This window comes from Poecile atricapillus, chromosome 7, assembly GCF_030490865.1.
Source record: "Poecile atricapillus isolate bPoeAtr1 chromosome 7, bPoeAtr1.hap1, whole genome shotgun sequence".
Lineage (NCBI taxonomy): Eukaryota > Metazoa > Chordata > Aves > Passeriformes > Paridae > Poecile > Poecile atricapillus.
Genome location: NC_081255.1, coordinates 10,692,998 through 10,719,891, shown reverse-complemented (window position 1 = coordinate 10,719,891; position 26,894 = coordinate 10,692,998). Strand labels below are relative to the sequence as shown.

The 26,894-nt window shown below is 40.2% G+C and overlaps 2 protein-coding genes across 12 annotated transcripts; one reads left to right on the top strand and one right to left on the bottom strand.

Moving 5' to 3' along the window:
• The first annotated feature begins 60 nt into the window (after positions 1-60).
• Positions 61-4,327, top strand: GLRX2 (glutaredoxin 2). 3 transcript variants are annotated; one of them, XM_058842583.1, is made up of 4 exons: positions 61-286; positions 1,430-1,499; positions 2,972-3,148; positions 3,673-4,327. In XM_058842583.1, the coding sequence occupies exons 1-4, from the start codon at positions 237-239 to the stop codon at positions 3,790-3,792; spliced, it is 417 nt and encodes a 138-aa protein (XP_058698566.1). In that variant the 5' UTR covers positions 61-236; the 3' UTR covers positions 3,793-4,327. The 3 variants fall into 3 exon arrangements, with proteins under 3 accessions (XP_058698566.1, XP_058698567.1, XP_058698568.1); XM_058842584.1 differs by lacking the exon at positions 61-286 and adding an exon at positions 293-452; XM_058842585.1 differs by lacking the exon at positions 61-286 and having other exon boundaries at positions 2,965-3,148.
• On the bottom strand, positions 1,507-21,319 carry RO60 (Ro60, Y RNA binding protein). Of its 9 annotated transcripts, none has more exons than XR_009277978.1 (10): positions 20,716-21,319; positions 19,808-20,028; positions 19,395-19,541; positions 18,009-18,146; positions 16,218-16,334; positions 15,340-15,453; positions 14,784-14,930; positions 12,555-13,897; positions 9,016-9,062; positions 1,507-2,817 (listed from the first exon to the last, which is right to left on the bottom strand). XR_009277978.1 is itself a non-coding variant. In XM_058842578.1 (10 exons), exons 1-10 carry the CDS (start codon positions 21,293-21,295, stop codon positions 10,658-10,660), a joined length of 1,782 nt encoding a protein of 593 aa, XP_058698561.1. In that variant the 5' UTR covers positions 21,296-21,319; the 3' UTR covers positions 4,489-10,657. The 9 variants fall into 9 exon arrangements, 4 of the variants coding, with proteins under 4 accessions (XP_058698561.1, XP_058698557.1, XP_058698560.1 ...); XM_058842578.1 differs by lacking the exon at positions 1,507-2,817 and having other exon boundaries at positions 4,489-10,784; positions 13,628-13,735; positions 13,815-13,897; XR_009277975.1 differs by having other exon boundaries at positions 9,016-13,897.
• Between the last annotated feature and the right edge of the window lie 5,575 nt (positions 21,320-26,894).

Here is a 26,894-nt window from a genome sequence, read left to right as displayed (position 1 = left end):
AAATCTCCCCATTTCCGCCGCATGCGGGGGCCTCCGGGAAATGCAGCCCCTCTCAACGCTTCTCCTGACCCCGTCCCGGGAAAGCTGCCCCATCCCCTGCAGCCGCTGTGCCGCCGCCGCTCCCGGCGCACCGGCACCGCCGGGGACAGCCCCGGGAGCTGGTCCGGGGGCCTGCGAGGACAGGGACCGGACCGCCGTGAGGACTGAGGGGAGCGCCGCCCCTTCCTGCTGGAGTTATGGCCCTGCAGGCGGCGCTGCGCCGGGTGACTGCGGCTTGTGGGGGGCGGTGAGTGCGGGCCGGGGCACTGGAGCGGTGCCACTGGAGCGGCGCCGGACCGGGACAGGGATCGGAACTGGGAATGGGACTGGGACAGATATAAGGATCGGGATCGGGATACGGATAGAGACAGAAATAGGGATCAGAACCGGGACAAGTACACAGTCTGGAACAGGTACTGGGATTGCCACAGGGGTAAGGATCGGTATCGGAAGAGAGATCGGGACCGGGACTGGGATTAGAGTCGGGACAATGGCTGGGACCAGGATCGGGACAGGACCGGGACAAGGAGAGGGTCCAGAACAGGGATCGGGACCGGGACCACGACTGGGATTAGGGTTGGGACCGGGACGGAGACAAGGACAGAGATCGGGATCGGGAGAGCAACAGGGTTCGGGATCAGGATAAGGATCGGGAGAGGGGCGGGATGCCGGGGCCTCCATCAGGGCAGGGAGCGCGGGGGCTGTTGCCGCAGCCGGGCGGTGTCGCGGGTGTCATGTGTGTGTGTGTGTGTGTGTATGTGTGTGTATGTGTGTGTGTGTGTGCGTGTGTATGTGTGTGTATGTGTGTGTGTGTGTATGTGTGTGTGTGTGCGTGTGTGTGTGTGTCTGTGTGTGTGTGTATGTGTGTGTGTCTGTATGTGTGTGTGTGCGTGGGTCTGTGTGTGTGTGTGTGCGTGTGTGTGTGTCTGTGTGCGTGTGTATGTATGTGTGTGTGTGTGTCTGTGTGTATGTGTGTGTCTGTGTGTGTGTATGTGTGTGTGTGTGCGTGTGTGCGTGTGTCTGTGTGTGTGTGTGTGTGTGTATGTGTGTGTATGTGTGTGTGTCTGTGTGTGTGTGTGTCTGTGTCTGTGTGTGTGTATGTGTGTGTGTGTGTGTCTGTGTGTGTGTGTGTCTGTGTATGTGTGTCTGTGTGTCTGTCACTGGCTACAGGGAGCGTTTCCCGTGTAACCGCACCGCCGGGCTGTTCGGCAGAGGCACCCATCACGCAGCTCCCCTTCCCTCCTTCTTGGAGGCACCCAAGAAGCTGGGTGGCTGCAGGTGTTGCAGCTCAAGTGAACTTGCATGGAGAATTCACTTAAATACCGAAACAAAACAGGGCAATGTGGCTTTCAAAGAAAAGCTCGAATATCTGAGTGTCATTTCTTTTTAGTTCTAGAATGGGGAACAGCCAGACCACTTTTGTAGGACTGTCCAATGATGCTGCTGTGAATCAAATACAGGTAGCATTATTTATATTGCTTTTACTGATTTTCGGCATTTTTAAAAGCCAGTTACTTCAAACCTTTTCTTATTTATACAAAGAAATACTGTAAATAGTTCTGCCTGTTGAATCTGTTCCTATGTTTATTATGGTTATCAAGTCATGCTGGCAGTTTTGTTTATCCACAGCCCTGGAGCCTGATCTTCCTAGGCTGCATTCATTTTATGGTTTTTTTTTTTTAGACCTCTACTCAAATTCAGTGCTGCTATCGACACTGGGGATACAACCTTGTAAAATTACTGATATCAAGTAAAGTATTTTAAGAGGTTGGGTTTTTTTAATAAATTTACTGATAACAAATCATAGCCTGAAATTCCCTTGAATTTACAGTAAAGTGATAAGGCTATATCTTCCACTCCCTTGCTTTTGATCGCTGTGCTTGCCACTGGTACACTCCAAGTGCCTTAAAAGACAGGGAAAACTGCCCTAAACAATTCAGGGGGATGCACGGAGTCGGGCAGACTGCAAAGCAGAGTTGTACCACATACTCCACCATCCTTGTGCTCAGTTTGGAGCGAGGTTCAGGTCAAACCTGCCTTCAAAGGTGCCAGCAGAGATTTTCCTGTGTTTGCTACTCTAACAACAGGTTTCTAACTTGTGTATTACTTTCATGGCTGTCTTGGTTTGAAAAAACAGGTGTCTGCTAAGGAAGGCAGGAACCTCCCTTGAAATGGAAAAATGCAAATTCCCCCCCCCCCCCCCCTCCCCAGTTATTGTAATCTTGATATCAAGGGGTTCTCAGGTAAAGATATGGAAATAGGAATAACAGTTCTGTACTAGGAAAATTAAAATAAAAATGCAGTAGTACCAAAAAAACCCCAACCCCACACCCCCCAAAAAAACAAACAACCAAAAAAGTCCCCAAAATACAACAAAAAACCCCCACAAAACAAACAAAAAAACCCCAAACACTGACAGAGTCAGAATACAGTCTGACACCCTGTTGGTCTGGGTGCTGGTAGCAGTCCAGTTAAATGCTGGCTGCAGTCCTCCTGGAGTGACAGATGTGGTTCTGTTGAAGCAATGATCCTGTGGAAGGGTGTAGTTTTCCTTAGTAGGTGCAGTAGTGGTGTAGATGGGTCCAGTCTTCCTCTGGGAACCCAGAGGAGAACAGCTGACTGCAGTTCCAATTCTCAAAGTATGTCCAGGTAGGAATCCTTGGCTCCTCCCACTGGGTGGAGCATCTCACAGTGGGATGATGTAATTTTATCAGTCATGTAATGATACTCAGTGGCCCGTTAACAGAAGATATCCCCCTGAAGTTATGAAGGATGGGTCTCGAAGAGATAAAAACTAGTGTCCCACCTGGTTTTAAGATAGTAATAGAATACTTAATTTTGTTACATCTTGCATTGCAACCCAAGATACTGTCCAATAGTGTTCAAAGTGCACTGGCTTGAAGCTCACTGACTTTTTCTTTTGAGCATGCAGGACATTATTTCACACAACTGTGTGGTGATTTTTTCTAAAACAACATGCCCATACTGCAAAATGGCAAAAAAACTGTTTGAGGGTTTGAATGTCAATTACACAGCTGTTGAACTGGACATAAATACAAACGGAAGGCAGTTCCAAGACGTTCTGGAACAGATGACTGGCGGCAGAACAGTGAGTATATTCTCTTATATGTAAGAACAGCTTGGGCTACACACATCACTCTTGGGTTATATCCATAGCAAGTCCTTAATTGTTTTGAGACAGTTAAATTTAGGATACAAGCTTCTAACTTAAATACTGCAGGAGGCTTCTATCTCTTGTTCTAGAACCTCTCTGGCTATTCCTCAAAATTATCTTTTACATAATGCCACTGAAATAATTAAAATAATAAAGCCATTTTTCATTTGTATATTTAAACAATTATGTTTAACACTTGTATTTTATTTTATATAGTCTCAATTTACTCAATTATTGGAATTTATTACAATCATCCACACAGTGACTTCATCCCACTTTTGAGTGGCACACAGTTTCCCTTTTCTGTAAATATTACAGAAAAGTATAGGTTGTACACTAACATTATACACACATCTAGAAGAATACAATAATTGTGTGTACTGGAGCCCATATGGGCTTGCTTTAATGTTTACCTTTTTTCCAGTAAGTAACTAATGCAACTTTTGTTTTCTTGATAGGTCCCAAGAGTGTTTATCAATGGGACTTGTGTTGGAGGTGCAACAGATACTCAAAAGCTTCACGAGGAAGGCAGACTGCTTCCTTTAATTAATCAGTGTCAAATGAAAGCAAATTACTGAGAACCATCTCTTAGCTTCGTCTTCCTTTGTATGAACAATTTCAGATGAGTTCAGAAGATCACAGACAAATGGCAGGAACTGCACTCAACACCCTCAAACCATGGCTTTCTGAATTACGGATCACTCTGACAGATTTTATGGACTTGGAAAATTACTTGGTGTCTTTTCCTCAGCTTTCCCACAACCCAGATGGTCATTAGCAAACATTATGTAACTCTTGGGGCTCTTAGTGAGCCAGTAATGTCATTTCATGATTACATCCTGCTCCTGGGAAGTCCAGGCTCTGCAAAAAGAATTCTGTGGGTTTTGCTGCACATTAGTTTATTTTCTATCTTTGTCTTAATAAACTGTCAGTTTCATTTAATGGTTTCTTTAAATATAATTCTTTGTCTAACTAAAGTGTATAGCAAACCCAGTTTGTAGTCATATTGCTGTGTGTATGTCTGCCTCGCATGTATTCCAGTGCCTGATAACCCAGCTCCCAAATCATGTGTCCAGTGGAACAGAAAAGGGAATAAAGATTCTGGCAGCTTTAGAGAGTGATAGCTTTCATATTTACTCTGCACTGTGAGGTATCAGTCTGTATTGTCATTCAGGATTGTCCTTCCAGGGGGAACAGGCACACTCAACTGCCACTGCAGACTACAGTACTACCAAGCCAACAACAGCATGAAACATAAGACCAAATGAAGTGGGTCTAATATGCATAGAGTTTATTTAGTACTTAAATTCTACAGTCAGAATGCAGTTTACTAGCCATTTTAACTTTCAGTTATATGTCTAAAAGAAATTACTAAAATTCCATATTTTCAGTACAATGTACATCCAAAGCCAGACCAGGTAATGCCAAGACTCTTGGTTATTTTAAAGAAGTTCATATGCAAGTAGAAAATTATATTCCATTCTTCAGTTAAAGGGACCATTACACTACTAAAGGTTCACATATTGGAATAAAAACATTAGTCAATTTTTTACTCACTTTTTGTGAATTAAGACTCCTGTTATTTCCATTGCTTTCAGTATTCCATGTACCTAAACTACTTTTTCCCCTCAAGGGAAAAAACCATCAATCTTTAATTCCAGCTAACTAGGACGACAAGAGTATAATTTAAACTCGACAGCTTTGTTTTTGTGATGCAGGTTTGAACTAAATGTAAACTGCATCATTTGTGGAAAGTCTAGTATACAGTTGTCTGCATGGTTCATCTTTAATATGTAATCAGCTAATTCAACACACTGACCTTGTTTCATTTTAAGTACTGCGGTTTAGTGTATGGTGCTAGGACACAGTCATCAAGGTAAACACACAAATGTGCATCTCTCTCTGAATTTACACTTAATAAAGCAATTTATTTTGCACATACAGTCATATAAGAATACCAAGTATCCTTTTTCTCTGTGTAGAATTCTTCAGCCAGTGATGTTTTTACCAGAAGCTTAACAATAATTTTGTCCCCAAAGCTGATAAACCCATCATGTAAAAATAACAATAGTATGCAAAGGAATTTTTCAAACACCTTTTCATTTTGTTCCCTGTTTAGAGGCTTGTTTATTTAGCCAGTAGTCTAAAATAACCCTTTGAGTTCCAAGTTCTGGAAATCCCAGGGCATTGTCACTTAAGGCAAATTCTCTTGCAGCTGTTGAAACAAGCTATGTGCCTGCAGATGCGAGTGCCCCATCAGTAAATAGTATCTAGCTTAAGGCACCCAAAGGGTTAATTATATTTCTTTTTAACCACATTAAGGCTCCCCATCCTAAGTTTTTTCATTGTGTACAATTTCACAGAAAGTAGCAGCAAGACAGTGCCTTTGTTACTGGATGGTACAAAGCCATGTTATGCTTAAGTTAATTAAACATGGTATGGCAGTTAAAGTGTGGTTCTACTCTAGGGGGGAAAAAAAAGCAACCAAAATGAAGAACCTCAAGAACAGTAATTAAAAATTTCCTTTTTTTTCCCCCCCCCAGCATTGTCTCCAGGACAAAGCTGTTTATCTTAAAATATGCTTGTCCTGGGATCTAAATATTAAAATATATCCACTAGAAAATCTGGATACCTGCTCATCCATCTTAAATCCCACGCTTCTAAGAAGCAGAAGCTGAAAACAAACACTGAGTTATTTAATGAAGCACACAGAGCAGTGAATGTGCCCATGTGTTGCTTTTTAAATACAGAATTATTTTTAAAAGTAGAACTACACTTTTACAGGAAAATGAAAAGACATTTTATTTGTAACTAGTTGTGCTTAAGTCTCAAGTTGGTAACATTAGGTAAACAACAATTCATATTCACTAGTTGTTAATGAAGCATTTGTGAAAGTTCTCAACATACCATATATATATACATATATATGTATGTGCATATATATATATATATTTAAACTTAAATTCAGAATATAGAAATACCTAAAGAAGCCATGATTTACAGTATCAAAATCATAAATCCAGATATGCAACCACACATATTTAAAGACACCATACCTTCTGCTGAAATTAGCTAATCTTTTATGATTTCCCTCAGAGCAGCATATCCATAAAACAGTGTCCTGGTCAGTGTTTTACCTTTTCCCCAGAACTCTAGCTCAGCCATTTGTACACTCCATTGTGTCACGGTAAAATGAAATCTCTACCATTCCAGCAAGAAAGTCATTAGAACAGCTGCTTACAGCATATCTGAGCACTCTGAACCACTGCAGACAGCAAAATAAACCTAGAAACTGGTGGGATTTCACCCAGAAACTGAAAGAAAATGATTAAAACCAGAAGACAAATGATTCTTTACTTAGGTTTACTTCTATAGCCTATTCTTTGAAAACTTTATCTTGTCAATACTGCAGAGAAGCTGCCTGTTTGTCCAGAATATTAATTTAAATGTTTTCCTAATTCGGCATGACAGCAGCTTGATACTGTTTAAAAGAATAAAAATTTTGAAATCACTGAACTAATTCTAGAAAAAAGCTTTACATTTGGAAAGCCAATTTTAAGAGGCTACTATTTTCGTATAAAGCCATTCACAGGCAGATGTTGGATTTTTTGTAACAAAGTATACTTTTGTCACTGATTTTTACACAGAGTTTTACCAAAAATCTGTCAGATACAGCAAATTAGATGTTTTGTAAGAGATTTATATAATTAAAGAACAGAAAAAAAAATATTCATTACTAAAAATGTTAAATACTATGCCATCAGTTCTGGTGCAGGGAACTACACTCAGTGACAGCAAGAGACGCAAGATAGCAAGAAGACAGAAGAACAGAGGCAAAAAATAAAAAAGGAATGGATGAGAGCTTGTGAAAAAAGATTCAAGTATAGGCCTGAGGTGACAAGATGGAAAAGGAGAAAAAAACCCCAACACTAATAGAGAAAAGAGTACAGCAAAAGAAGAAGAAACAAATGGAACCAAAACTAAAGCTTCTGTTATGGTGCCTGTGAGATTGGGACAGGGTTAAGCAGTATTTGAAATACAGACAAACATTTTCATAGTGTTTTTACAGACAGCAACATTATTAAAACACATTTCCCAAACTGCTGCTGTGTTTTTAAGCCAAGAACTGTTGAACAGCCTTTTAAAGCCATGCCCATTTATGGGCACCAGTTAACAACAGCAATGTAAAACAATGAACTCCCTTAAGACTGATGTTGAATGAACAGGTTTAAGAGTGGTGTTAAAGCAGGAAGGTATTTTAGTATCAGTTATTAGCAGCCCTCACACAGTGGGCATTTAGACTGGCCCTGCTGACCTCAGAACTACACCTACCTTTAGACTTCTTTTTTGAAACACAGAAGACTGCAATCTAACACTACAAACTCCTAAACTCTCCTACTCCTTGATCCAGGTCTAAAATTCCTGGCATGAAATTCTATTTCTTGGCAAAATTATTAATGTCATTATTGAATTTATTACACAATGATGATGTGCTCACTGCATTATTTTTAAAAACTCGAGTCTCCTGCCCTCTCCACATCGTTGACTGTGTCCCTTCCATGAAGAAACCTGACCTCTGATGTTCATTCATTACAAAAGAATGTTTCATTTCTGCTGTGCTTCCAGCCACAACATGCTTTTCTTCTTTAAAGACAAAGTGCCTGAACATTACAGTCTAATGCTCCAGAACTGTCAAGGGGTAAAGCTTAAGCTTAGCAATTTTGTCTTAGCTCACTTTTTAAATTATTTTTGACGCATTACAGTTATTATTGCCTCTTTACAAGTCTAGATGTGGTTTTGGAAATTACCAGTTTAGTAACTAAGGACTAGAAAGAGGACAAATGCATGTTATGGCAAATGAGTCATGCTGTCTCCTAAAATTCAGTGTATGGGCAGGTAAAAAAGATCCAGTCTATGGACAAGGAATTTGCAGCATCATTCTTCTATGCCCTTTACTAAAAGCGAATAACAAAACCAAAAACAGACCCCCAGAAACAAAGGTCCACATATTTTAACATTACAGCTGCCAGCATCGACTTCAGTTTCCCCTCTCTGTGTAAGAGGAGCAGATGGCATCGTGGTCTTGTAAGTGCTGGTTTTACATCACATAAACCACTGACAAGGTTTTTAGTCCAGAAATGCTATAAATGTTTAGGAGCATATTCTGTACCCCAGCAGGGATGACTAACTCTTAGCATTGGTCACAGCTATCCCAGTGCCAACAGATACAGGGATCTACAATTTCTATCAGTCCTACTAAAAAGTTCATCCTTCCACACTCAGTTTAAAGGAATTGCATTCTGGAGTGCTTCCAAAGATGCAACAGCACTATAACCATACACTCAATCTGTTAGTAACTATTCTTAATTTTTATATGCAATAAATTTACGTGAAAGTTACTTGAAACACTGGTTTGAAGTTTTCATTTTATATTTAGTCCAAAATATTTCCTATTACTTCACAAATACTACTCCAAATAAGAAAAAGTACTTGCAAAAGATACTCATCTATCAGTTATTTTTTGACAACTTTAGCTTAGAACACCTAATCAGATGTTTGACTACTGTGTCATTTAAAACGCATTACTACCAAACTCAACCCCAAAATATCAGTGCATTTACTTGAAGTAATTATTAACACGTATTGAGCAAATGAGTTTACTCCCCATATTCATGGTGTTTTGTTTAGATGCTAAAAATTATACACAATGTTTCACGAGAAATGGCTGATTTTCTTTTTACAAACCCAAAAGTGCTATGTCTTAGCTTTTGCAAGAACACTTGGTTTGTTCTAGAACTCACCTGAGGAGCTGGTAGCAGTCCTGTGTCCTCCAAGCATTCTGTCAGAGCTGTTTTGTGAGAGTAGTGATAATTCAGTAGTGACTTACATTCATGTTGGCTGAAAGGCAACACTCTACCCAGCAGTTCTTTAAGCCCTGTTTTATATCAGGAAAGGCTTCCTTCACTGGATTGATTATGCATTAAAGGAGAGCGTAAGTAAGTAGCAGAACACCCTCAGTAGCATGTAACATCCTATTTTAGCACCAAAAGAGATATCCTGGCTATAGAATGCAAGCTTTGAATTTATAATCAATAGGAATGAGGCATAATGAAAAGTGTTACACGTACCAAAAGTATAGTAGGAACTTCAATTTTACATTTAAAAGCTTGGATTTTATGCAGAAAAATATGGTCTTACATGTAATCTACCACTATGGGTAAACATGATAATCTTTTTATAAATCATAATTATTTTCAAATTACCATCAAATTCACTGTTTAAAACAGTCAGCATAAAAGAGGCTGAAATACATATGTTTTAGAGGAAGTCCTAAAAGCATCACTAAAAACCTTTTAAATCTTTTTAAGACTGATCTACTAAAGAGATCTTTTAACTTCCCCCCATACACACATATAGAAAACACACAATTAAATACATATACACACAAACTGCTATCAATTTCTGTTCCAAAGTGGTAGAATATACACTGTCTTCTTGTCACAATCTTACTATCAGACTAAAAATAAAAAATTAAAAATGAAGAATCCAGTTTCAATCACTTCCTAAACAATATTTTGTGAATATGAAGGAGGCAACTGTACAGTTCATTAAAGTTTTTAAGAATTGGTCACTATAAACTGGAGGTAGTTTTGAAATTTGTTAGATTGAATTAATTTATGAAATCAGAAGTAACACTAATCTACAAAAAGATTTAAAAAAATTAAATACTCTCCTGTTAGGAATATTTGTTTTGAGTCATTGTATACATACTTTTGGAAAAAAAAATGTAGCTTTTTGTTTCTGGTATTCCCACTCAGCTTTGGTGAGCAGGCCAAGACAAACATGCACTTGTTGATCTTGCTCACTGAAGGTATGCTAATGCTTCTTGAAGTCATGACAAGGACTGAATGTGACATCCTAGTCATTTCCAAGGTCCTTTTCTACTAAAAACAGTTTTTAGAATTTCCTGGAAAGTGTTTTAATTCTAAACTAGTGCTTCTGAAATGGTACTGTGCAGAAACTGCCCCTCAATTTATCTAGAGCTATTTCCTCCTGAAAACCCAGAGAGAAAAAGGTTAGCATAAAGTCTTGCACTTTCAGTTTTATCAGTATAAAATGTACTTGGGTGACTTTTACACTGTATCACAGTCACATGGTCTCAATACATACCAGAAAAAACTCCATTTGTAGATTTTAACTGTAATCATGGAAACCACTGAACATTAGTAACAATTAAAATACAAACACTTAAAAAAGCCCAAAGAAAAGTCCCTCTCAATGAAGTTGCTCTTAAATTTGCATTATTAAAAATTCTAAGCCCATTTGTTTCCAGCCCCATGCTAAAAGTAATTAATGATTTTATTCTTGCAAATAAGCATTCCACAGCAATGGGGGAAATTAAAAATCTCTCTGTATTTATAACATACTATAAATGAAATTAAGTTATATACTATGTAACCCTGTAACCACTTTTAGCAAACTTCTCACTGTTCTTTTAAATTGTGTGCAACAGAAAAAGTACAAGAGATTCCTCATCTGCTTTTCTTGTTTTCCTTTCACAAAAAGGTAATGAATCACAAAATCATGAGGGTTGGAAAAGAGCTCTTAAGATTGAGTTCAATCATCAACCCAACAATGCCAGGTCCACCAGTGAGCCATGTCCCACCAGATCCACATGGTTTTGGAGCACTTCCAGTGATGATTCCGCCACTTCCCTGGGCAGCCTGTTCCAATGCTTGGCTGCAAACAGGATTTGAGGGTGAGCCTCAGCAGTGCTAAGTACAGAGGAACAATCCCTTCCCTGGTCCTGTTGACACTCTTTCTGATCCAAGCCAGGATGCCCTTTGGCCTTCTTGCCCACCCGGGCATAGCTAGCTCTTATTCACCCACTCTGACCAGCATCCCCAGGTCCTTTTCCACTGGGCAGCTTTCCAGCCACTCTGCCCCAGCCTGAAGCATTACATGGGTTTGTTGTGACCCAAAGGCAGGACCCAGCACTTGGCTTTGCTGAACCCCACACAATTGGCCCCATGGATCCAGTCTGTCCAGATCCCTCTGCAGAGCCTTCTTGCCGTCCAGCAGATCAACTCTTTGGCTCAACCTGGTGTCATCTGCTAATTGACTGAGGGTGCCCTTGATCCTGTTGTCCAGATCAGCCATAAAGGTACTCAGCAGGACTGGCCCCAACAGTGAGCCCTGGAGAGCACCAGTGGTGATCAGCCAGCAGCAGGATGTTACTCAGTCACCACCACTCTCTGGAACCAGCCATCCAGACAGTTTTTCACCCAGCAAACAGTACACCTGTCCAAGCCATAGGCTCCTAGCTTCTCCAGGAGAATGCTGTGAGAAACAGTGTCCAAGGCCTTGCTGAAGTCCAGGCAGACCACATCCACAGCCTTTACCTCATCCACTAGGGAGGTCACCATTCATAGAAGATCAGGTTGATCAGGCAAAACCTGCCTTTCATAAAGCCATGCTGGCTGGGTCTGATCCCTCGCTGTCCTGCATATGCTTGTGTGATCAAGATGATCTGTTCCATAACCTTGCCTGGCATCAAGGTCAGGCTGACAGGCCTGTGGTTTTCTGGATCCTGATTCTGGCCCTTCTGCTCAATGGGTGCCACAGTGGCCAACCTCCAGTCGTCTTGAGACCTCCCTGGTTAGCCAGGATTGATGATAAATTGTGGAGTGGCTCGGGTGGATTCCATCCAACCTCATGGACTTTTGAACATTTAAGTGGAGCACTGTTCCCTCCTGAATTACATGGACTTCACTTTGTTCCTTTTCTCTGTCTTTCCAAGGACAACTGGTCTGACTATTAAAGACTGAGGCAAAGAATGCCTTCTTCGTACATCAGCATTTTTCTCATCCTTTGTGGCAATGCTTTCCCTCATGTGCTTTAAAGGATGGAGATTCTCCCCTTGGCCCTCCTTTCGTGGCTGATGTATTTGTAAAAACACTTTTTGTTATCTATTACAGCAGTGCCAAATTAATTTCTAGCTCGGGTTTCACTTTTCTAACCTTTCTGCATAATCTAACATACTTCTAGTCCTCAAGAGCACCCCGCCTTTTTTCCTAAAAGTCTTTTTTCCTGAGTTCTAGTGACAGCTCCCTGCTCAACCAGGCCAGTCTTCTTCCCCACTGACTCATCTTCCAGCACATGGGGACAGCCTGCTCCTGCATCTTTAAGATTCTTCAAGAATGTCCAGCCTTCCTGAACCCCTTTTCATTCAGGCTTGAATGAATCCTAAAAGGCCAAAGTCTGGCCTCTGTGGCTCCTCAGCTTGCCCTACACCCTCTTTGACTCCAAGGTGGTGCTCAGGACCCTGGAGGTGACCCACCTGCTTCCTGGCACTGCTTGTCACTGCTGCTGCTGAAGTCCTGGGGGACAAGGAGCTGGACATCCTGTAGTACAACCCCCTGCTCCTGTGGCTGATGAAGGCAGCATGTCCTCAGCAGGTGCTGGGCCTGCTGCTGCAGCAGGGGTACCTGTAGCACAAGAACTCCAAACTCTGTGAGGAGCTGGACAATAATGTGGTCCTCTTCACTTACCCTGCTGAGGAACTGGATGTGGCCAAGCTGGGGTCTGGGCTGACTCCAGCACTGGTGAAGAGCAAGAGCAGGGTCCAGCATGCTGACACAAAGTGTATTCTGTGATGGTGTCTTCCTTGGGCCCAGGAAAAGCCACCCTTCTCCTCAAGGCAGTGGGTGCTGTAGAGCTTGAGGACAACAGGGATGGGATAATTCATGTGTTCCTCGTCAGGAAGACTTCGGTGAAGCTCAGGGACCAAGAGTTTGTTAAGTACACTGTGGTCCTGCCATCATCCCATCATAACAGAGGGTCCTGTTTACCCCCTGGGACACATCCAGACTGGCTGTTGCTGGCCTGTAGACTCAGAGCACAATTACTGTGGATATCACACAAGAGATGACACTCTTTGGCATTCCAGCTCACATATAGCACAGGCTGGTCAGGGAATTAAGTCCAATTAGAGTTTTGAGTGTGTGTATAGAAAGAAACCAGCTGCCTTGGGAAAATGAGTGTGCTGGATACAAGGAAGGTGGCTGAGGAGTGGAGATGCCGTTCTGAAGGGGCATGGAGCAGGGCTGTGAGCTGTGCTGCAGGACTCTGAAGGGCGATGTGACTGCACTGCCAGCCATTACCATGAGTATCCAAATGTGCACTGTGTTGCTGTATGGCGCCAAGTCCCAGGATGACAGTGGTGACATGTGGCTGCCACCTCCAGTGGCAGGGGATCACTGGCTGCTACTGACAGTTTGAGACCAGACATGCAAGTGCTGAGTTTCTCTGAATCTATTAGATTTGCATGAGACTGAAGTTCTGTTCAACCTTACAAACACCTTAGTGAGAAGCTCTAGTCAGAGATACTTGAAGTGCCACCACCTCCTGTAACATTCTGATATGTATACAATATGCCGTAAGCTAATAAAGTATATCTGGCTGGGAGTTCCCAGAGTGAAGTCTGTTGCCAGCAATGGACCCACTGGGAAGAGCAGATGCCTGAAAAACTTAAATCAAATCCAAAGTGAAGTTTCGAATGACATCCAAAGCTCCTGTATCGAAGCCACAGATATCCAACATGCCTCTGTCATCCGTACCCGCAATCGTAAAACCACGGGAGGTCATTCCACAAACAACCAGCTTAGCAGGAATACCCATTTTCTAGGAGAGAAAAAATATCAGAAAACACATATAGAGTAAAACAGGTTCATATATGCAGTAACTTAAATATGCCAGAGGACCAAATCTCGCTTGTGTAAGCCACCGTCTTAAAAGCTGTGCTGACAGAAGCGAGGAATGCCAGAATGGGAACTGCAGGATGCCTGTCAACACTGGAATGGCAGCTAACCTCAACTAAGGAAACCAAATTAAAGATTTTTGGTACTCATTTCAAGTGGGTGGAAACTATGTAATGATAATAAAGTTCATACACTCATGCCTGACAAACTTATTTTTGGTAGTTAAAAAATAGTTTCTTTAAAGCATAAAGGATTGTTTGCTGAATAAATAAGGGTTTCCAATAGCAATGTGTTTGGAGAAGGTATTTTTCTTTGTTCTACTGTAAAATTATGAAGGTATACAACTTAGAGCAGTCCCTTTAAGACACAATGGGCTTTCTTCACAAGATACTGCCACCTCATCCTCTTGATACTTGTCTTCATTACTTCATTGAAACTTTTTGACATCTACTGCAGACATCGAAGTTGAATTTAGCTCAGAGAGTCAAACTCCATTCTGTAACAACTATAAAAACTTATTCAATCAATTATATACAGGATGTAGAAATTCATACAGTCCCTGACTAACAAAATTTCATGGACATTGCAGCACACGGTGCAGGGCAATTACAATTTCTTTTAGCAATTCTGTGGTTTTAAATATGTAGAATCAGTGCAAATATGTGCACTAATTCTGCCTACCTGCAGTATTTATAAGTTTTTAATAATATGTAAGGATTTAGTGAAGAAAGCCACAACCAGTCCAACCTCTAAAAGTGCTGGTACTTCGTAGGTATTTATTAACCATAAACAGTCAGAAGCATATTTACCTCTCTGTACTCTGTAAGGGCCATTGCAGGAGGAGTACTCCCAGCAAAAGTCTCATTATCAGTAAATACAATGAAGACATCAGCAGGTGTCTGAGTTTTTTGAGCCCATATCATCGGAAGGGAACAATCAGTGGTACCCACTGGAATCTTATAGAGAAAAAAATAAATATACAGGGAACACATTAATACAGAAATTAACAAACCATGGAAAAATTACTTTTGATGCAAGCTTCATGTTTTATCATGTGTTACTATGCAAAAAGGCTTTTTTGTTAAACTTGGTCATTTTATCTAAGTTTGTCAAGGGGTTTTTTGTTTGAATTTTTTTTAATATTCTTTTTGCGCCAACTCATTGTGACCTAGCACTACCATTCTAAATTGCAGTGTCTAATATCCAGCAAATAAAATAACAACATTTGCTGGGCATTCTCTAAATAAAATGCACCAAAAAAAATCCAATCTTGCACTAGAGAGATACAGATTAAACAAGGAAAAACAGTTGATTATAATGAAGATACAGTGTAACTGCTGAGACTTTTTTTTTTTTTTTACATACTTCATACATTTTCACTAAAACTTGAGGCAAGGTCATGTCAGCTGTCACTGGACAAGGGACAATTTCGTGTGAAAAGGCAACAATTTGGGAATCCTTCTCAGTCCGTGCTACAACCTGTGAAAGAGGGAGACAAAAATAATTCAGTTACACTACTCTGAAGTTTCATGTCTCAACTGAGCCATTCCCTACTAACACACAGCATGATATATGCTTTTGTACTTAAGTCACCATGGTTCCTCATAAACAGTAATGGTTCACTCTACATGTCAAATATTCTGTAATATTACTGCAAATAAACACCGCAAAAAAAGCTGAACAACTGCTCCAATTACTGTAACTAAAGATACTTCTGATTTTCTTCTCTCTCTTCTGACATAAAACCTTGACCATTTTTAAGGGCCAACAAAAGTTCAACTCCTCTGCAGTAAAAGAATACAGCACAAGAAGCTTTAAAATATTAAACTGAAGGGAAAGTGATTGCAAAAAAAGGCCACATTGATAACTAAATAGACATCTAAGAATTATCCCAATATTTCTTAATCTAATCTGTACTTTTCTATGAATGCCTCTGAAAAAATTAAAATGTGTAAGATAAAGCTATATTTTTTTTCTTATAGTAAGCCATTTTATTATGGATAAGTGAAAAAGCTGACCTGATGACCTTGATTTACAACAGAAACCAACTTCTGCAAACTGATGTTTCTGAATATGGTTGCTAGTAGCTTTCAGCAATGAGGCACAAGGTCACGCTTTCTGAACCCAAAAAATATTATATGTAAGATTCCTCTTGATTTCTAACCAGGCTTTAGAGCACCTCTGCATCAAAAAAGCAATGCAGGCTGAAAACAGTTATAAATAAAATACACTGAAAGCCTCACCATACACATTACTGCTGCAACTGTGCTGGCATTGAGCACACTGCCCAAGACCTTTTGTGTCATTGATGCACTGACATCAACTGCAATTACAAAGCGTTTTCCTGTTGGTTCCAATGTCTGAAAGAATAAAAGACAAAAATATAACAGGTACACATAATTTATATATTAAATTTCTTCTTCAGTTGCCAAAGTTTCAGAATTGCTACCTACCCCAGGACCAGCTCTTGATAAGATTTCACAAAACACAGAACTCTTAAAAAGCTTAACAAATTGGGGAACTATTACGTGGTAGTTTGACATTAATTGACATTTAGGGAAAGAAGTAAGAACCACCCACAGAAGTGATTTCTTTGAGAGAAGCTGCTGGGAGCTTCCTCTGTGCCTGAGACAAGCCAGTAGCTGGTTAGCTCTTAGAACTGACAACATTTTGCACCATTTAGAAATCAGATCCGCCTTTGTGATAATCCAAATTTTAAAAACCACAAGCCTGGGAGCTGGCCCACTTTGCTTCCAGACCCAGAAGGGAGTGGAGCTGCGCTGAGGCCAGCCCTGCTCCCCCACAGCCTGTGCAAGGGCCAGGCTGGACCCCAGCAGCTCCCAGGCAGGGGGACAGAGGCTGCAGGCCCCAGCCTGAGGCTGGGCAAAAGCTGCTGACATTTCACCGACACCAACCCCCCCAGCCACCGCTCCAGCCTCCACCAACGACTCCAGGCCAAGGCCCCCCCTTCTCCCCCCACCCTGCAGTGCAGCCTGAAATCCAACACCATGACTGCTGTGGCACTGGCGAGATTTAACCATTTCACTACACAGCTGAGACCTGCAAACCTCAATCCTCTCTCCAGGGAGAGGAAAGGGAGTAATAACACGTAGAAAGACAACATGAAACATCAAGGTCAGTAAAAGAAGGAGTCAAGCCTCAGATGGAAGAGGGATGAGGAGGTGCCGAATGGGGTTAAAATGTTCTTTTGGGAGGGCCATGGATATCGACAATGATATACTGAAATATCCCCTTTAATTCATGAGAGTATGGGGGGATGAAGTATCAAGCTACAGGTCTGAGCAGAGGCATCCACTGATGAAGCCAAGCAGATGTTGGAGTAGCTGTGGCCCTATGAGATGCTTGAACAGAGAGAGAGAGGTGAGAGCTGATGAAGACCCTTTGCCCCCAGGGAGAGAAGAAGAAAACCTCTGTTCCCAGAGATGATCACAGAGACAGATGAAGAGAACCTTTGCCTTTGAGTAACTCATCCTTAAAATATTACCCCATGAGTTCATGGCCCATGGACACACCTCTAGGAGGACTGTGAAAATGGGAGGAATGTCACGATGCAGAATTTTTGCCCGGGCGGCTGCTATTCATGGAAATGAAAAGCCACGAGAAAACTGTTTCTTGTGGAGAAGTCTCCATGGCATGACCAGAGAAAACTCCTCTCCCTACAAGAACTGATGAAAGACTATACTAAAGTATATACTAAAGTATAGTTGGTACTGCTTTACCATCCCAGGTTTTGTCTCTATGTCGTGAGTTGGGAAAGGAAAGAGTTGGTTTGGGGGAGGAAAGGTACTCTGGAGGTTTTATTCTGATATTTCTTATTTTTGTAGTCTAGTTAATAAAGTTTTATTATTTCTTTTAAGTTTTAAGCCTGTTTTTCCCTTCTCCTAATCCATATCTCACAGCAAGAAATGATTAAGTACCCTGGTGATTTTAGCCAGTGCTAAAACCCACCACATTATTTGGTGCATTGCCCAGAAAACTCAAATTGGCGAACCTAAACCACTACATATTATTACCTTGAAAGCTTTGTAAAATGAGGCATCTAAGGCTTCTAAAATGTCTTCATCAGGATGCCACCAAAGCTTCCCTCTGTGTCCATGTCCAGCTTTATAGGTTTCTAATGCAACCAAAATATGGAAGGGATGTATTCTACCCTACAGACAGAAATCAAAAATAAGGGTATGCAAATTTAATCTCCTTAAAAAAAAGTAACAAACGAAATGTGAAAATAAGTTCCTACTACAAAAAAATCTCAGGTTTTGTATATGGTTGCTTTAAATTTGTTAAATCTAAAGAGTTCATTAAGTTTTATAGAGGTGTTGGATGAACGGATACTTGCGGGTTACTGCTAATGGAGACCTCATTCCCTCTCAAGAATCCTCTAACACCATATGGGATGCCGTCACCAGAATACTGCTAAAATTTTGCAGCTCTATGATAGTCTACTGCAATTTTCCATCACAGGCTTACAGTAAGAGAAAGTCCCTGCCCAGCTGAAGAGAAAGGAGCTGAGCAAGGAAAAGAACCAACTTAAAACTAGCTTTATACAAGATACAGTAACAATGGACAAGAAATTATTTTTGGAACAGAGCATTCATTTTCCTCATGCTATAAAACACTTTAAACGATTTTTTTTTTCCTTTCCATATATAAACTTAATTTATATAACCTTATCAACATTTTGTTATCTTTATCTGAAAAAGGTGTTTCAGTCCTTAATCACTGCCAGCATCAAAACTCAGTAAATCTGAATGCCTGTCCATCGTCTATCTTTCATCAAGGTACTGCACCATGATCTTTGCTCTCCCTTCTCCAGTACCTGTGTATGATTAAGGAAGAAACCAGAGAAAAGCAATTGCAGTAGGACGGGGAAAAAAGGACTGTTGTTGTGCTCAATTCAGCTCTGGTGCTGAAGAATTTAAGTGTCCTGATTTTAATCTTCCCAGCTCACAAAGCTGCTGCTCAAGACACTTGTCCTGTCTACCTCTGACTAAATCCCTCAAAATTTTATTCTCTCTTTGGGGAACCCTCTTTTCCTTCTTACTTTCCTACCACTTTGATGGACAATAAAACAATCAAAAAAGAGGAAAGTGTCCTTGACCATCTTGTGTTTTCCCTCAGCTGCTATTTCTTAACTCCCTTAAAAATTAAAAGACTCAGAAGAAATTGATGAACTCAATTCACAAAGTTTGACACAGCCCTCGTTTAAGAAAAGATCCAATACCTGCCAATACACCTATTATATCAGAATGTTTCAGAATGCAGGTGGGGCATCAAATGTGAAGTTATAAGCACAAGTTTTAAAATAAAGTTGTAGGCATTAAACTGCAGTTTTAAAACAGAATAAACTAAACATAAAAAGTAAAATCTACCAATGCTGGTATTGATTATAAAGTTCTTACCTTTTTTAGCAGCTTCTCATTTCTCAGTTTTTCACATACTATTGCCACTTCTGAACCTCGTGGTTCAAGCACTGAATTTGCTGCCAGCTTTCCTAAATTTCTCAATAATACAGATACAGGCATCTCCTTGAGTAATGCCTTCCATACCTACGATGAAAGAGAAGGGAAACGCAGAAAGATGAGATTTTCAAAGTACAAGAACTGGCATCTGTACATTGAATAAGTGTACCTTAAAATAGATATACAAATTATATTGAGATCTTAATTATTGTAAATTAACTATTTGGGTAAACAATTTGAAAAACAGTGTAAGGGCTATTTTTTAAAGAAATCTAGACTTAAGACTCTGAACAGCATTACTCTATGGAGAACTCATACTTCTATGGAGAATTCAGCTAAGGAAGTTTACTTACCTCTTTAGATTTCAGATGGTTTGTTAGGAGATGCTCCCTAACTAGACCATATTCCTCTATCAAATGAATAATTTCCAATTCATCTTTTGTGTGTTTTACTTTCTCCACAGCCTCCAGATACTTCAAGAGTTTTTCAGTCTCAGCAGAAACTGCTTTCTGTTTATAAGCTTCTTCGACATCTTTCCACCCCTTGGTAATATACTTAGTGACTATTGCAATTCCTGATGAAAAAGAAAACAATTTCTTAAGCAGGATTACCATCTGTATACTGGCATTTATCATTCTAGCATGCAAATGAATTAGCAGGTTTTATTCTTAGATGTGCCAAACACCTATTGAAAAGGTCAGCCACACACAATTTAGAGCGGCACTTTTAATTACTGTATTAATCTCCTTAGAAGTAAGGAGCTTTATGTATTTGCTACATTGCCCAGAGATGCTGTGGATGCCCCATCCCTGGACATGTTCAAGGCCAGGCTGGATGGAGCTCTGAGCAGCCTGGGCTAGTGGAAGGTGTCCCTGCCCATGGCAGAGGGGTTTGAACTGGATCATCATGGTCCCTCCCAATCCAAATCATTCTGTTATTCTAAGATTTTAAATCAACAGATCTTCCCACATAACAAAAAAGTGTTATTTCATCATTTGTAAGCAAGCAGGAAGAAAATTAGGGAGTTCTGTTATTTTATCTTCTGTTGGCATATGGAAGAAGGAACAAACCCTGCTTACCTTGAAGATAAACATGTGTGGTTTTGATATGAACATCCACATTTTTAAGATGCAATTTACATTTTTAAGTGCAATCCTCACTAAGAATTCATCTACAGTGGCACTTGGGTTTCCAAAATACTTTCATATTAATCATAAAGGTGTTAATACACAGTATTTTCAGGTAAATAAAAATTTATTACCTTCACTGGCAGGTTTTAGGTGGGACAATCTCAGAAGATCTTTATGAGACCAACCACTTCTTTGCTTATTTTTTGTAACTGCTAAAGCAAGAGCCATGCCATTTTTTCCATTGTACCAATCTGCAACAGCTTTCCTCAAAGCACGGCCCCACATGCCACATTTCATGCCCTCCTTCAGATCTTTTTTAAACTGGATGAAAGTAAAGAGATGGGTTGGTATGCAACACACCTCAGGGACAGCTTTAAATGCTGCTTGTTTTGTTTTAGCATCAGAACACTGCGAGCAAACTGCAAGGGCAAAGAGCAGGGGCTCCTGTTTTGCTGCTCTGCCTTCTTGACTAAATGCTTTTATTTCTTCCACAACTTCGCAGCCTCTGCCCTCTTCAATCAGCCTTAGCAAAGCTTCTGCATTTTCAAAGCCCAGCTTCTGCTCCTTGACATGGTAAGTGCTGCCCTCGGACCCAAAGCACAGGAAGTGCTGCAGTCGGGTGGTGTCGGTGAGGTGCCAACTGGCACCGCTAGCACAGCTGGGCTCTGGCATCTCATTCAGGGACTGCGCTTGGCTCTCCTCTACCTCCATCCTTTAGACTTCCAGGGGTCTGCTGGAAGAATAACACATTTTATTAAGAATTACAGTTGACTACTCTTTTAGCAAAGTAAATACATATTCTCTATAAACTAGTAATCTTAAGTTTTCTTTCACAAATGTAATCATAGGGTACTCCAAGTGTGCGATAATACATCTCACTTGGGGGAAAAGACACAAAAAAATCTCTGACTTGTAATAGCAACTAACTTATTTCTTTAAAACCAACTCAGAAACTACTTAACCCCAATAAGTGGCAGACAAAAACCATCTGGTGTTATTGCCTTTTGCCACTAATGTATTACATCACTTTTAGTGTCTTGGGTTGCAATGCAAGATGTAACCAAAAGTATGCATTCTATTACTATCTATTGAAACCAGGTGGGGCAGTATTATTTATCTCTTCCACAACCCATCCTCCCTCCAGAGGGATATCTTCTGTTAATGGGCCATTCAGTCTCATTACATGACTGATAAAATTACATCATCCCACTGTGAGATGCTCCACTCAGGGGGAGGAGCCAAGCATCTACACATGTGTATCTCTGGAGACTCGGAACACCACAGCAGCCTTTCTCCACTGAATTACCAGAGGCAGGAGACTGGACCCATCTACATCACCACTGGACCTTCAGAGGAAAACTACGCCCTTCTAGGGGACCATTACTTCAACAAAACCACACCTGTCACTCCAGGAGGACTGCAGCCATCATTTAACTGGACTGCTACCAACATCCTGGCTAAAAGGGTGTCAGGTTGTATTCTGACTCTGTCAATAGGTTGTTTTTTTGTCGGTTTTCTTTTTTGTACTACTGCATTTTTATTTTAATTTTCCTAGTAAAGAACTACTTCCTACTAATAGGAAATATTCCTATTTCCATATCTTTGCCTGACAGCCTCTTGATTTCAAGAATGTAATAATTTGTGAGTGGGGGCGGGGGGGGGTAGTTCACATTATTTCCATTTCAAGGGACATTTCTACCTTCCTTAGCAGACGCCTGTCTTTTCAAACCAAGACACTTAGGTAGATTTTTATATTGCAGACTAAATGGCTCAAAATTCAGATATTGCACTCCTCTATTTTGCTTAAGGATTGCTAATACTGACCAACTGAAGAAAAAGGAGGATAAATGAAGAACTAAGATACAGAAAAACTGTTTAGTTGGAAGACTTTGTGAGAGTTTACATATAGTAGGTTTTAATGAGGCTTAGACAACAGCTTTTTAACAACTGAGTAGCTAAAGAACAAATTATCTTTGCTACAGGCTCAAATAATCTGCTGTTCCAAGTGAGATCCAAGAAAACAGAGACATAACAGATTCTGTACTGCTTTACATTTGAAGTTAAGCAAAATTGGGCAGAAAAATTCACAATCATTCATGTCTTTCTATTTATACAGTCCTGAGCTGCAAGAGAGCTGTAATATTTGTACGGCAACACCACTGCCCTTATTTGGAGAACATCCCGCATGGTAAAACTCAAGCCATGACATTTAAAATGAAGCAAATACAGGTGAAAATAAATTAGCGGGGTAACGGTATGAAAATTCCTCATCACCACTACCTCCAAAACATTAATATCACAACAATAAATTTAGTTTATTCAGTTCTCACCAAACAATAAATGAGACTAAATAGCACCAAGAGCTCCTACTGAAAACCAAAAAGGCAAAAACAATAATCTACTCCATCAAACTGCATATAAATCTTAAAATACAGAGACTAAAGTCTGAGAACACAAATGACATTTCCAAGAAATCCATTAAAAATTTTCAAGGATTGCAGGTATCTACTTTTGACTTTTTTTGCCTGTTCAGATAGTGAAGACAAATAAAAGCCATTTTGCTCCATTTAACAGGATATGCTAGCACAAACGTCACTAATGTGGACAGATATTTTTTCTCTTAGTTTCAGTAAGTAACACTCTAATTTACAAACAACTTCCCTACTCGTAGTAGTTTAGGTTTGCCAATTTGTGTTTCCCAGCCAATGCACCAAATAATGGGGTGGGTTTTAGCTCTAGCTAGAATCACCACGGTACCTATTTATCTTCTGCTGTGAGATATGGATTAGGAGAAGGGCAAAACAGGCTTAAAACTTAAAAGGAATAAAGAAAGTTTATTAGTAAAACTACAAGAATAAGAAAGAAGAATAAAACTTCCAGAAACTTTTCCTACCTCCACCTAACTTTTTTTCTTTTCCCAACTGACACTGCAGACACAAAACCTGGGATGTTAAAGCAGTACTAACTATACAATAGCCTTTTCATCAGTCTTTGTAGAGAGAGGAGTTTTCTCTTGTCATTCCATGGAGAGTTTTCTACAAGAAAAACAGTTTCCTTGTGGCTTTTCGTTTCCATGCTGTCCTGGGGTGACTTTACCTTTAAGATAGCTTTGGGAGCTAGGGAAGTTGAAGCTGCTGGAGGCTGATGGCAGTTTTTTCTTCTGACCAATTATTGGTCATTTTTGAGAATTCGCAGCGGTTTTAACCATTGAGAAGTGAGATCAACTTGTGAACACCACCTTAAGGTGTAAAGCCAGGGCTCTCTTGTTCTCTTTGGTTTCCAGCTTCTGACGAGGTAACAGAGCTCCGTCTCACCATCAAAGACAGTGAAGAAAAGAATTAAGTTTTAGATGGGGAAAAGAGAATAAGGAGATGCTTTAATAAGCTGAAATATTTTTTTGTTAAAGCTATGGAGATGGACAATAGTGTTCTGAAAAAAAACTCCTTTAATTCATGACAGAGTATATTGGAAGGAATGGAGTGTTCAAAGTGTGGATTTTGAGCAAAAAGTGGAGTAATTGTGATACAGTGAGATGCTGGAACAGAGGGGAAAAAGTAATAGTTGAAGATTGAGGGCCATTGTAGAGGCAAAGAGAAAACTTCTGTTTCCAGAGAGGCTCACAGAGACAAATGAAGACAACTTTTGCCTTTGAATAACTCATCCTTAAAAATGACATCCCTAGACTCATTTGACCCATAACACACCTCAGAGTGATGTGAAATGGGAGGAGAGAACTGATGGCAGATTTTTGGGCAGCTGGCATCAGAGAAATAGAAAGCTATGAAGAAAATTAGTTTTCTTGTGAGAAACTCCATAGATTAGCAGAAAAAGACTTCTGTTTCTCTACAAAGACTGATGAAAAGACTCTAAAAAGAACTGGGACTGTTTTAAACACCAAAGTTTTTTGTCTGTTGTCATGTGAACAAGAGAATGGTTGGGTAGCGGGGGAGAAAAGGGTTTTCTGGAAGTTTTATTCTGGTTTTCTTATTCTTATAGTTTTTGTTAATAAACTTTCTTTATTCCTTTTAAGTTTTAAGCCTGTTTTGCTCTTGTTCTAATCCATATCTCACAGCAAGAAATAACTAAGTTATCTAGTAATTTTTTAGTTACTGCTTTAAAACCATGACATTTATTTGGTGTGTTGGCTGGGAAACGAAATTGGCAAATCTAAACCACTACACATGCCTGGCAGCCACCTGGAAAAAATTCTGCCAACATGCTTTCTTCCCATTTTCACACCACTCTTGAGTTGTGCTCATGGGCCATGAACTCAAGAGGCATTCTTTTAAGGATGAGTTATTCAAAGGCAAAGGTTCTTTTCATTTTCTTCTATGATCATCTTTGGGAACAGAGGTTTTCTCCTTTTCTCCCTGGGGCAAAGGGTCTTCATCAACTCTCACTTCTCTCTGTGTTCAAGCATCTCATGGGATCACAGCTACTTCACCATCTGCTTAGCTTCATTCAAGGGATACTTTTGCTCTGATTTACAGTTTGAATAGTTCATTTCCCCTAATACGTTTTTATGAGTTAAATGAGTTTTTATGAACATTATTGTCCATCCCTATGGCTCTACTAAAATAATATTTCAGCTTATTAAAGCATCTCCTCATTCTCTTTCTATCTGAGGCTTGACTCTTTTCTTATTGACTTTGATGCTTGATGTTGTCTCTTTACATGTTGATCGCTCCTGCTTCCCTCTCTCTGGAGAGGGGATTAAATGTGCAGGTCTCATTAGGTAGTGAAAGGGTAAAAATCTGCCCTAAACCGAGGCCAGGGATTCATGGTGTTGGATTTCAGCTTGGCAGTGCTGGAAGGCAGTAGATTGTTTTCCTGCTGCTTTTTCAGTCTGGAGCCCTCTGTTCGAGCCATGGGGGCGAGATGTCAGCAGCTGTGGCCTGCCCCACCCCAGAGCTGGGGGCCATGGCAGAGCCCAGCCCAGGGCCAGGGAAATCCCTTCAGTCTCCATCCCCTGCCTAGGAGCTGTTGGAGTCTGGCCTGGCCTCCTCCCCCCACCCAGGCTGCAAAGGCTGGGCAGGCGGTGGAACAGGCCAGCCACACTACAGCTCTGATACTTTTCAAGGTTGGAAGCAAAAAAACAAGCAGTTCCCGGGTTTGTGTTTATAATGTGGTATTCACAAAGGTGATCTTACTTTTCAGTGGTCCAAAATGCTGTCAGTCTCAAAACTGGCTAGCTATTGGCCTGACCTCAAGCAGAGAAGAAACTCCCAGCAGCCTGTCTCAGAGGAGTCACTTCCATGGATATTTCTCACTTTTTTCTTAAATGCCAACCTACTACACTACTTCTTTGACAGAAGAATTTCCCTTTTCCTGCAAGCAACTAGAAATGCACCTTTCCCCTTTTTTTGCATATCTGCACTAAACTCTGCCCAGAATTAAACATCATCAGGGCTCTCATCACATTCTACAAACGGATAAAATCATAAAAAATAGAAGCCTTATGCTGACATCTGGTTTAAGAAAGCAGGTTTTATTGAAAATTAACTAAGAAATAACTTTCATTGGTATCTTTTAGAGTATCAGTGCTCAGCTAAAATTATATATTCTAACCATGTTTTCTGCCAAACCTATTTAAATACAGATCATGGTTGAACTGACTTTTTCCCTGACATCTGAAGCATGCAAATACACTGAAAATAACAAGAGTGGTATTCCCCATGCATGAATACCATATCAGGACTTTTTCATGTCTAAATACATTTTACTTAAATACGGTTCCATTAGCTCATTTTATTAAACTGTCAGTAAAGTCTCATATTAAACACAGAAAATCTAAACAAAAAATCCTGAAATAACAGTAAGCATCCATTTATTTGTCAGGAAAAAAAGAGTACATGAAAGATACTGAGAAACACCATTATCTTGGAGGGAAAATAAAAATGGGAAGCATAAAGGACCACCCATGGGCAACAAGTTCTCCATGTATATAAAATACCGAGAATTACTTCTTGCTGTAACTTTCATACCCCTACTATAATAAATATTACTACATTGGAATGAAACAAACGGGAAAACTTATGGATATTAACAACGGATAATTTTTATTTTACTTTTGTATAGACCAGGCTATTCATGGACTTGCAACACTGGAAGAAGGTACATGCCAGCATCCATACGCTTCTGACACGAATCCAAAATAGAAAAGATAGTTGCAAATAGTTTTTCTGACACTTAGCTCCTAAATTTGTTTCCTTAGAAATGTGCTATAAACTACAATCCCAGATTCTGTTACAATTTCCAACAACTGTCTAACGCAAATTGTAAATTCTTGAAAATAGATCTGTATTTTAAA

Coding starts and splice junctions, on each gene's coding strand:
- RO60 (XM_058842578.1), bottom strand. CDS start 21,295: ATGGAGGTAGAGGAGAGCCAAGCGCAGTCCCTGAATGAGATGCCAGAG. Junction 18,147..19,394: donor ATGAGAAGCTGCTAAAAAAG/GTAAGAACTTTA, acceptor TTCTGTCTGTAG/GGTAGAATACATCCCTTCCA. Junction 16,335..18,008: donor CATTTTACAAAGCTTTCAAG/GTAATAATATGT, acceptor TTATTCTTTCAG/ACATTGGAACCAACAGGAAA.
- GLRX2 (XM_058842583.1), top strand. CDS start 237: ATGGCCCTGCAGGCGGCGCTGCGCCGGGTGACTGCGGCTTGTGGGGGG. Junction 287..1,429: donor ACTGCGGCTTGTGGGGGGCG/GTGAGTGCGGGC, acceptor ATTTCTTTTTAG/TTCTAGAATGGGGAACAGCC. Junction 1,500..2,971: donor CTGCTGTGAATCAAATACAG/GTAGCATTATTT, acceptor TTGAGCATGCAG/GACATTATTTCACACAACTG.